The sequence below is a fragment of the Diadema setosum genome, chromosome 7 (genome assembly GCF_964275005.1).
Source record: "Diadema setosum chromosome 7, eeDiaSeto1, whole genome shotgun sequence".
Taxonomy (NCBI): Eukaryota; Metazoa; Echinodermata; class Echinoidea; order Diadematoida; family Diadematidae; genus Diadema; species Diadema setosum.
In genome coordinates this window covers 21,406,747-21,418,388 of record NC_092691.1, presented here as the reverse complement: position 1 = coordinate 21,418,388, position 11,642 = coordinate 21,406,747, and the positions used below count along the sequence as shown (strand labels likewise).

General features: G+C 39.7%; 1 protein-coding gene across 1 annotated transcript; it reads right to left on the bottom strand.

Moving 5' to 3' along the window:
• Positions 1 to 2,280: 2,280 nt before the first annotated feature.
• On the bottom strand, positions 2,281 to 8,758 carry LOC140231112 (ileal sodium/bile acid cotransporter-like). Its single transcript, XM_072311264.1, has 4 exons — positions 8,567 to 8,758; positions 4,328 to 4,521; positions 3,700 to 3,904; positions 2,281 to 2,721 (listed from the first exon to the last, which is right to left on the bottom strand). The coding sequence occupies exons 1-4, from the start codon at positions 8,756 to 8,758 to the stop codon at positions 2,281 to 2,283; spliced, it is 1,032 nt and encodes a 343-aa protein (XP_072167365.1).
• Positions 8,759 to 11,642: the final 2,884 nt, after the last annotated feature.

Genomic DNA, 11,642 nt, shown 5'->3' with positions numbered 1-11,642 from the left:
TATTACGTAACAAAGTTACCTTGTGCAGACTATAAAGCTCTGTGCAGTTGAAATATTGCCTTTTTTGCTGATTTTGCACCTTGTAGAGAGTCCCCCTAGACTGTGCCTAGTCCAATGCTGACGGCTGATAGCGCTAATGCAGGAGGGCTACAAGTAGACTCGTATAGGAGAAATCCTAGGGATTTCACAGGGTGCAGTCTCTAAAATCCTTAAGCGTCATCGTGAGAGAGGAAAATGTTCTGCCATGGAAATCACCCCCACGTCCCAGACTGACATCAAGTAGAGATGATCGCCAACTGTTGAATCTTAGCCGCAGAAACCGGAAGTAACCCGCGAGTCGTCTTCAACGCTTGTGGAGGAGACATCATGGAATTAACGTCTCAAGATCAACAGTCAATCTCAGATTGATACAACATGGCTACCGAGCACGATGACTGGTTAGATGTCCACGCCTGACGGTTCGCCACGGGGTAGCTCGTCTCCTCTGGGCCAGGCAGCACTACACAGGACGCTTCAACTGGGACATTGGCAACACGTTATCTTCATGGACAAGTGCCGGTTCATCCTTGACCGTAGAGGTGGGAGACAGCGAGTTCGTCGGTTAGCTGCTCATGGGAAAAGCCTTCGGGATGACTGTGTCCACGAGATAACACATGGTGGAGTAGGCCCAGCGATGGTCTGGGCCGGAATCCATTACGCAGGAAAACGCCACTAGTGGTGCCGGATGACACCACTAGTGGCATTTACTTATCTAGTAAACGCCGCTGTCTACGGGGAGATATTGGAATTCCACTGCCTTCCATGTGAAATACATGTGTATGGGTTCCATTTCCCACTGCAGGATGATAACGCTAGACCGCACAGGGCAGCTGTAGTTAGAAAATTCCTAGAGGCAGAGGGGGTTGAGCAGTTACCATTGCCAGCTTGTTCGCCAGATATGAACCCCACAGAACATGCATTGGATGCCCTATGCTGAGCCATCAACGGCAGAGAGGTCATTCCTCAACATCTGCAGGAGTTGGCTGCGTTGAGGGAAGAGTGAGAAGCTGTACCTGTCGACGTCATCAACAACCTGGTGGACAGCCTGCCACAACGCCTACGCGCTCTGATTCGTGCTAGAGGTAACAACCCGGGGTGGACATATCCGATATTAGTGAAATCTAAGAACAATGACTAAATTTGATGTGAACTTGTCAATGGAATCACACACACACAAAATCATCTGGAAAATTGAATGACGTTTAAACCAACTATTCAGTTGATAAAGTTTCTTTTGTAATGTCGTCAATGTTGTTTCGCGCCCATAGTTTACAATGATTTATAGACATAAACTAGTTAAAAATCACTGTGAAAGTGTGTAAGCGGCATGATAACAAAGTTAAGTGATTGACATACATCAAACATTATTATTTTCCAAGCACATTGTAATAGATATGCCGTTGAAATTAGAGAAAAAAAATATTCCACCTTTATGGCCAACAGTGTATCTATTGAATAAAGAATCAATTCAATAATTTCATTTTGTCCCATTATATATTGTTTGCTTATTATAATGAAAGCATTGTTGCATTTTCAAAGCTAATAACTGGATATTTCTTTTCCCAACAAGTAAAAATTGCCCAGAAAAATCTACAAACTAGAGTAGTTCGAAGATACTGATAGTGCTCCATGTTTTGCGTACGATCAAAATAGAGATTACGCTGTGCACCGGCAGGGCGCACTGGCACGGCGTTGTCAACACCTTGTGAAGGACAGAGCCCTTTATTCAATTCAATTCAATTCAATTCAGTTCAATTCAATTCAATTCAATTCAATCCAATCCAATTAAATCCAATTCAATTCAATTCAATTCAATTCAATTCGTTTATTCGTCTCATTTTCTGATATAAAAATACAACAGCACCATTGCAGTAATTTACGATACGGTATACAAAAAAGATAATCAATCATTAACATATATCTGTGAAAATGAAAAAGAGAACTTGAATAACGCCAAAAGGGCCTTGTAAAGTAAGTTCCCTTCTCTGCGAGTATGCACAAAGTAATGATTTTAATGATTATTACTTATTATCTATTCATTTATGATTTATTATTACTTATTACAGGTTCTGGTGAAGGAAATCAAATAATGCCACCGCTGTTTGAGTTTTTACAGTTAAAGGAGGAGGTAGGCAGAATTATTGATTATCTGTATGTTATTCATTATTTCGTGTGTGTTAGAGGCAAGAGTATATATTTTCCTCGCGAATCATGTTGGATCATGATTTTTATTGTCTTCTGTTAGATGGATTTCATGTTTGCTTCATAACCAAAGTCATCCACGCCATCAACCTTGGGCGCTCGAGTCCACTTCCGGTCCGAACATCGGCTCACCAGTTTGTAGACGAACACTGCTGCGAAGCCTTCGAACATCATGCACGGTCCGTAGAGCGACGGGTAGATGAGCAGGGTGTACACATGGGTCGCATCTTTGAAGGTTAGCAGGATCAGCGTGATGGCCAGGGACACGTTCTGAAAGCCCGTCTCGAAGGCGATGGTCCGGCTTTGGACGGTTGAGCGGCGGAGGAGCAAAGCGAGAGCGTAGCCTAATGTCGCCCCCAACGACGGCAGGAGGACTAAGCAAATCCAGACTCGCCAGCCCACGCGGTAGGTAGAAGGGTTGATGAGTGCCGTCAGGATTACGGAGGTTAAGATCCCAAGCAATCCCAGAATGCTCCCGACCTGGAACAGATGCAGCGAGATCAATAATGATGATGATGATGATGATGATGACAACAATTAAATGATGGAGATAATGAGGGTGATGATAATAATAATGATATTGATAATAATAATGATAATAATAATAATAATAATAATAACATTCAGCTGATGCTTATCTCTCAAAGACAATAGACGAAATATTCCATATCTATGTGTTATTATGCAAGGCATTACTTTATTTCACGATTTTGTTTGTTTGAAATTAGTCGCAGTGGTTGCTTTCATTAATGTCGATGTTAAAATGGTGAAACATTACATCAAAATATCAAACCATTACCAGATTAGAATCCTTGACTGACATTAAATTTGTGAGCTCCTATAGGGTAATTCAATGATACCATTCATGCTATATGACGATATCAGATCATGACTCTCATTTCTGGCTGTAATTACATTTTGTCTATATTTCTATATTACCATGTATCGGCATTATTCTTCTTACGCACAATAATGCACTTTGTGCGACTTATCAGGGTATCTCGTTGTTGTTGAAGTTTAATTTAACCAGTGAGAAAGGAACATAAAAAAAACCTCATGTAGTCCTCTACCGCTATTCTTATACCCGACAGGAACCCCCCCCCCCCCCCGAATTATCGCTATCAGTCGCTAGTAGGATCCTACGAATATACTAGTACGCGTTTGGCGTTGTTAGATCTCACGTAGATGTAGACCTATTTCCTCAGCTTAAGCTCCAAAAGTGAATGCCGATCCAAATAAAAGTGACAGGAAACGAGGCAAGGGACTGTCGGATGTTAGGTCAGAGTTTACGGTTATGGAAAGCTCTATCTATAATGACATCATCGTCCAAGTCATTTTTGCTTCGGATTATCCCGTATCTAGATCGGTGATTGCAGCATTTGTGCGAACAATGGGACATCCCGTAGATCGGCAGATATGTATAAAAAAAGAAAGAAAAAAAAAAAACAGTGCCCTCACTCGCGCGATGAGCGATGTCCACTCTCTCCTCTTCCACCTGATGACCATCCCTATGGCAACCGGTATCAGGATGCAGACGAGCGAGGTGAAGATGCTCACGAATGGGATGATGGCCCTGTCGTTGGTCCACACTCGACTGTAGATGAAGAGGTTGAAGGGCATCATCCCTATGGCAACCACGGTGGAGATGGTCGTCATGCAGATACTGCGGGTGTGTCATGATGACGAAAATCATTATATCATATCTATATTATATATTTTATATTTACATTATATTGATACCGTTTATCTGTTCTTGTTAAAATATAAATTGAGCACTGTTATAGGGCGGTTCGTAATTCCGAAGGTTCGATTCCGAAGATTCGTAATCCGAAAAATGAAAGCGTTTCGTTAGCTATAACGAAAATTTATCTAATTTTTCTGATTAAAGAACCTTCGGGGGATATCGAACCTTGTTTCGATAAACTGAATTCTCAAAAAATGATTACGTAAAACAAACAAAGTAAAGCCCCCATGAGCTCATCAGCTCCTATAAATATGACACCTACAACGACAAAGATAATCTAAATTAATGATTTAATGTCTGAACATAATGAAATCAAATTCTGCAGGATATGAATGAGAGCACCTGAGACAAACGTCGCCGTTAGTCCAGAAGGTGAAGAGGTTGGAAACGGTTCCTCCAGGGCAGCAAGATATCACCAGCACCCCGATGGCATAGTGCGCCGGGAGCGACAGGGCCAGAGCGAGGCAGAATCCCGTTAACGGCATCAGTACGAACTGGCATAACATTCCTATCAGCACACTTGTCGGTACGCGTAGCTGTGGAAGAAAAGAACGAATTTTCTTTGATTAAGGTTTCTTTGATATTGGACTATATTTGACTTTGTCGGACATACAGACAAGAAGGACAGGTTGAAAGAGGAGCAAGCTTTTCCGATCCCAGCCTTACCTCCTTCTGATTCGCTTACTTCTGAATTCCTTCCCAGCTAGTATTGAAAGCTGCGTCTTTTTATGACATTTTGAAGTTTCACTAATTTTTCAGGAAACAGTTCTTAAACGGTCAATATGAATACGCAAATGGCAATGTGAGTATGTCATGTCCTCACAACTTGCCATAATATTATTATAGTTTGTAAATTGTGAAATTTTCTATACATTTTTCATTAAAACGCAATTATGCCCGAGTCTCATATCCTGGTATATCTAACTTATCACTATTCTGAAATTATTCAACCAGGAATAATATTATGTTTCAGACTTTACTGACAGACCTGACAGAAACATCGAATTTTCGTCATTTTTTGTACACGATCAATGGAAAATTGTGAAGTTATGACATGGTTAGCTCACTAATTTGCATATTCTTATCCACTGTACAAGAACTGTTTTGCAGAAATTAGCAAAACTTCAAAATGTCATAACTTCCTTATTTGCCATCCGATTTCAGTCAAATTGTTACCGTTGAACTTGTAAGATTTTACTCTTTTTTTAAAAGACTAATTTGGACCATTTTCCCCTTTAATGGTGACAAATTGCATCTCACTTGCAATATATTGCTCCGCACAATCTGTATGATTTGACCGCGGTTTGTTTCTTGCATGTTATATGCTGTGTCGTTACTTTAAAAAGCTTCATTCTCAAAGGATCAAATTTCGCACGGAGCAAGATTCCAATTCAGAATATCAAAATAATGTAGAGCGATATTTTCTTTAACTTTACCATAGTACTTCCACATTGTCCATGATGCTTGGTATTTACGAATCATGAACATCATTATTGATCTTAAACACCTAACTGGTGTTCTCAGCAAATAGAAAAAAAAATGTACTGCTTTAGTTTCCTGATGTCCTCTCTTTGGGGATATGATAATGAAATGACGTTTTCTTAACTGAAATAATCTGTCTAAACTGAATTCAGTCACGTTATGGCTCAGTATAAACATCATTAATTGCTTTTCTCTAGCTCTTGACAGCACGCAGCAGAACAATCGCAAGTCCAGTCAGAGTGAAAGAGTCCTAGATCTTTCAGTTTGAGGGATAAGTTTACACGACGGTTAAAGACCGCCACTGTAAACCACTGGTTGGGTGTATCATCCCAGGTTCCAGGAGGTCTTGTTGAATCCACGGTAGGTGACGATGAATCTGATGCTGATGAGCTCAGGTTTACACTCAAAGAACAGAAGCGGGGGACGACAACCCTAATACAAAAATTATTCCCGCAGAAAAATAACTTCGCAATGATTAAATTTAACCTCTGTAAAGTTTGCAGATACAGTTTAAAGTTTTCATTACAAAGTTATTCATGGTTTGTATCATCAGTTTCTGACATGACCCAAATAGGTTTGGGGTCATGACCAGAGAAGTTTCCATTCGTCTGGCTTAATCTCGGCAGAGAAAAGGGGGGGGGGGTACATTGTAGTTCCTAAGTATACTATCTAAATGTGAAAATCTGTTGCCTAACCTCATGTCCCTCGAGTTCAATTGCTTGTCATGAACTATTCGTGTAAACACAGCTCCATCTGACCTGTTTATCCGGAAATCCGGCAGGTGTTAATTTAGATCCATGGTTCACAATGTGCAAGCGAGATGGTTCAAGTATCCCGAATCTTAAACCATAGCAACAAAACAGTTGTAAAGCTATATATCACCCACTTAGTAGTGGTTGAACGTTTTATAAATAATAAAGAGCTTGATTGCTTAACGTGTTAAGCGTCATTGTTAATCACTTTAAAGTAAGTTCATCATCAGATAGAACAAAATAGAATATTGCCAATGGTGCCTTGCTTGTTGCAGAACACGGAATGTTTTTAGAGTTTGATTAAAATATCCTATATTTTCTTATTACATTTTAGTATGTTAAATCGCAAATAATCTCAAACTTTTAACGTAAACAAACCGTTCGGGGACTGTTCACGACATTCCTTATTCCAGCTCTGTGTCTCATTATGTCGGATTTTCGTTTTCTCTCTCAAAATGACCTTTATCTGCTCACACGCAGAATGGAACTTTGAAGTGGCTTCCTCCAGGGCGTATAAAGCAGAAGGCACAACCACGTAGGTAGGATTATAGGCCTACTGTGTTACTTCTTTACTCCTCCGGGAAGGGGAGGAGAAGGGTGAACGGACACACCCAAATACATGGAAAGCTCCAGCATAGGATTTCACACTAACCCTGAAACAGCTGTCACCTATAGATGGGAACTTCTGTTTCTTTTTTTTTTTCTTCTTCTTATGCATATCATCATTATCATTCCTGTTGGAATATTATAGGAATGCATGTGTACTGGGTCGTACTCGAACTGATTGACTCGACTGCTGCGTTTTCCTGCATGTGTGTATACAGTTCCTCTGATGAGGGTCTCGGGTCACCTCTTCAATAACATAGTCCTTTCTTCTTGGCGCTGTGTACATTAAGTTACTTTTGATAAGGTACATTAGGAAGTAACGCGACGTGGTATATTGAAGAGTCGTATTGTTGACTCACGTCTGGCCAAGCTTAAAGCTCATTTTTCCTAATATTTTAACATGCAACAAATCAAAGGAGCACGAGTTATGTTACTTTCAACTACATCCATGCCAGTGCCTTCATTTTAAACATCATTTTCTTTCTCTCTTCCTTCCTTTTTTTTTCTTTTGCCAGCACTTAGAAATCTATTGTACTTCTCCCCTCAGAATTTTGCTCCTGATAATACCGTTCATCACCCTTCTGTTGCTTTCTACATTTTTTTTTTTGTTTGATATTTTTACGCGATCGTACGTGGAAATATGTGGAAGAATGAAAACTTGTTATTTTTTTTTTTGTTGTGTAATACAGATTACAGATTACAGAATAAATCGAAAAGGATGAAAAAAAAAGGTTAATCTGTCACTATAGCTCCTGATATTGCACGGTGACACAAAGTTAATGATGCGGGCCTTCTGAAGGCATATTGAATCTGAATCGATAAAACAAGACTGTTTCAACTGATAGCCGATTCTGTCATTAAAACATTAATACTTGTATGTGTATGATGATCCTAAAAATATGCTGACTGCAATGTAGGTCTTGTGTCAGAGGTGAAAAATAAACGATGTCACTTGTCAAAATAAAATTCAAGCAACGGTGCAAGATTGACTTAATTAAATTCAAATTGGTCTTCTACGGCTAAAAATTACAGTATATCAATTCAGTGATCATGATCATCCAATGATCACATGACTGTAACTCACAAAAACATACATGTAGCAAACTGTCTATGACGTGAAATGTAACTCGGTGATTCACGTAAAGCAAAAACAAGCGAAACTATGGCCTCAACCATCATGTCAACGGCTCGTATTCTGCTAAAAACTGAAACCGACTTTAAAGGGTGTGTACAGTTCTGGTCGAGGTGAGGATTAGCTTTTAACGTTTTGCGAGATATTCAGAAACCACTCTATGAGATGTCTAAGAGCATGCAGTTCTAAGGGGTATCAAAAGTTTATTCGATGAAAATCAGTTTTGAAATGGCTGAGATATCCAAAAACAAGGTGAAACAAAGAGATGATAATAAAGTTGTGGCATGTCGCCTTTTATCATTAGCACTTTTTTGGATATCTCAGCCATTTGAAAACCAATTTTCATCAAATAAACGTTGAATCCTTCTTAAAATTACATGTTCTTTCATATTTCATAAGAGGCTTTTCATTATCTCACTTAGGAATGTTGAAAACATGAATCCCCACCTCAACCAGTACTGTACAGTCCTTTTAAACTAATGTCTGGTCTAAAGTAGGTCTAAGTGGGTTTAGAATGGGTTTAAAACACCATGTCTGAGATCACAGAGTTAAAAAAAGAAAAAAAAAAGAAATCAGGTTAATCGCAATTGCTGTCATTCTGTCACTCACCACATCTTTAATATCCTTCAGGGTGATGGTGCACCCCATGGCTAGCATGATGAATAGGAGGATGGAGGTGAGAACGATCTTGTGGGCGAGTTTCATCGCTGCGATGTGGGATGGTGGTCCGACCGCAGTCTCATTCACAGTCCCATTCCACCAGTAGTCGTCGACGTCCATATAAGATGTGGTTGGCGTCATCATCGTCAACTGCAGGGTGACATGACCGGAAGTAGATAAACTTGGAAGAGAAGACCCGGAAGTTCGTAAGGAGACTCATACTTTGAAATAAAACACGCCCCCTTTTCAGGTTTGTATGTTGTGATGTTGTGTATAGCGTTCGTATTACGCCACAGTGTTATTGATTACGATGACTGATGAGATACAGTAATAAGCAGACACTTATACCTTTGCATCTTGCATACTCAATGCAACATAAGCTATACCATACGAGGGAGAAATATCGGGACTGTTGCGTGAACAACAGACAGTGAGCATGCTCGTGCTTTCTAATATCTTATTTGCTAAGCGGTATACATGGGAATCAAAACGTGTTTCATTTATAGCGTATTAAACTTTATATCTGAAACGTTTAAGAAATCAGAACTCACCGTTTTAGTCTTGAAGACGTCTGCCTGTCTCTCGAACACTTTGGAGATCACAAAAAGAATAGGTTCAGAACTATAATTGTGGAAATTACTTTCTACCTGTAAAGGTAAGAGAAGCAATATCAAGAACGAGAAAGAAAACCAAGGGACAAGCTGTATAAATGGAAAGGTATTGCACGCATGTGTGGCCCCGTTATTTTCATGTCCTCAAATCTCTCTCTCCCTGTCTCTCCTTTCCCTTTCCTGCACTTTGCACACACACACACACACACACACACATTGTTCATCTGTCTTTGTTGCTCTGTGTTCTGTTTGTGTTAGATGCGAGATTTCTTTTGACACCTGACATCATTTCCGAAATGTATCACCACCATCAGCCCACTACCACACGCATGCTAACAAAAAAAAAAAAAAAAAAAAAAAAAAAAAGGTGCACTGAGTACATACTTGATAAACTTCTGTGAACTGTACAACCGTTGTAGTGTTAACAAAAAAATGGGGGGAAAATGTTTTTCCTTGTTCAGGCACGAACAATTATCCCATCGGGTAAGTATATGTTTCGCGTATAATACCCTTAGTGCCGTAGAGGTGTTTAAAAGCATAGTTCTCAGTGCATATGCCTGAAGAAGCTGCCGATTTTTGCTGTAAATACAGTGCATGCACTAGTACGTATTAGAAATGTGTGAAATAACGCTGTAATGAAACGATTTCGCTTGGGTAACGACGACATTCCTTCTCACGGTTTGTTGGATTGCGATAAAGCAGCTATGTAGGCTGCGTTTATCATCTTTCCCCTGTTTGAAACGGCTTTCAAAAGCCGTTTCCAAAGCCCTTTCCAAAGCCGTTTCCAAAGCCCTATAGAAACGACTTCCAAAATAGTATATAAATATACTTGGCCTTGAGAGGCGCCGAGGCCTATAGTTTTAACAAGAAACTCGAAATTAGGCAAAGTATATTTGTTTTATATTTTGGATCAAAAATTCAAACAAAAAAACAAGGAAAATGAGGGAAATGAAAAGCCACAAGTCGTAAACGTGGGTGCGATGTTTTGAAGGGATCTTACACTAACAGCTAGCTAGCAGCGTCGATGTAGAACTGCTTTTATTGTGATGTTGTTAAAAATGTTAGTAGGCCTACATTTTTGACAAGCGCGACGCGATGCACGGTGCGAAGTTTTATGGGCAATGTCAGAATTGTTTTTATGACGTCACAATCGCTTTGTTAGGAATTGGTACATCGGAGTGACTGTACGAGCAGTGCGCATGGAAATTGATACATTTTCGGAGTGACGGTACGAGCAGTGCGCAATGTCAAAATTGCTTTGTGGCGTCACAATTGTTTTGTTAGAAATTGTTACATTTCACAGATTGATGGTTCAAAGCTGCGCACAATTTCAGAATTGCTTTGTGACATCATTTTGCAAATAGTATACTATTTGCAAAATGTCACAGAAGTGACGTCATTTTGCAAATAGTACTTTGAATATGGACTGTCAACTTTCTGAAATAGCTGAAAATACCTTTAATCACGTGAAGCTCTTTCAACCAATCATCTGAGGATAAATTTTTGATCCAAAATATAATTGCCTTTATCAACTCATCGCGAACACGAAAACTGGCCTTGTCACTGCGCAGCTGCATTGCGCATTTTGACCAGAGGAGAAGGGGTCTCATACGGAAACGCATGGTTTGTAACCGAAGTACAAAGCCGTTTCAAAACAGCTTTGCGTTTATCTCTCTTCAAAGGGCTTCTAGAAACAGGTTTCTGGAAACCTGTTCTCGGAAACCTGTTTCGGAAAGCACAAATTTCTGGTTTTCAAAAAGGCTTTCCGAACCCCATAATCAAAACAGCTTTGCGTTTATCATCTCGTAAAAATTCCCTGAAAGCCGTTTGGAAAACCTGTTTCTGCCGTGAAAAAGAGTTGATAAACGCACCCGTAGATATGCAAAGTGTGAGGACCCTCATAAAATCGTGCTCCGTCCTTCTGCATATACAGATCCTAATAGTTTCCATTTGTAATAAACCACATGTCTGAATCTCAAGCTAACGTGGTAAAAGCATTTTTGAAATTTGTGCAGCCTCTCAAATAACCCATTGCTCAAAAATCCCCACAATTTTCAGTGCACACATGTACACCACAATTAAACTGCCTTTTTAACGTCGATTTTTATGTTTTTGTCATGTTCTCTCACGCCCAGTCATTACCAAATTTGCTGGATCTAACAGACTGCACAGTGCGTATCAAAAAAAAAAGTAATCCAACTTTGGAGGGATACTATTTCATTATGGTCAGCTATGGAGAGCTCAAGGTTGGTTGTAAGGAAAGAAGAACTCTTCTTCTTTCCATTGGTACCTAATTATGGTGACAAATGTCATGCGTGACTGAGCACATGAACTTTTAAGACAACAATGACATATTAGCCTTTTCCCAAGTTTGAGTGTCACATGAAGAACAGTGAATGTCGCATTTCACTCGT

What these genes read in the sequence shown, in the direction of transcription:
- LOC140231112 (XM_072311264.1), bottom strand. Translation starts at nt 8,758, where the DNA reads ATGACGCCAACCACATCTTATATGGACGTCGACGACTACTGGTGGAAT. An exon ending in TGAAGGATATTAAAGATGTG is followed by an intron (nt 4,522 to 8,566) that starts GTGAGTGACAGA and finishes TTTCTTCCACAG; the next exon opens with CTACGCGTACCGACAAGTGT. An exon ending in AACGGCGACGTTTGTCTCAG is followed by an intron (nt 3,905 to 4,327) that starts GTGCTCTCATTC and finishes ACACACCCGCAG; the next exon opens with TATCTGCATGACGACCATCT.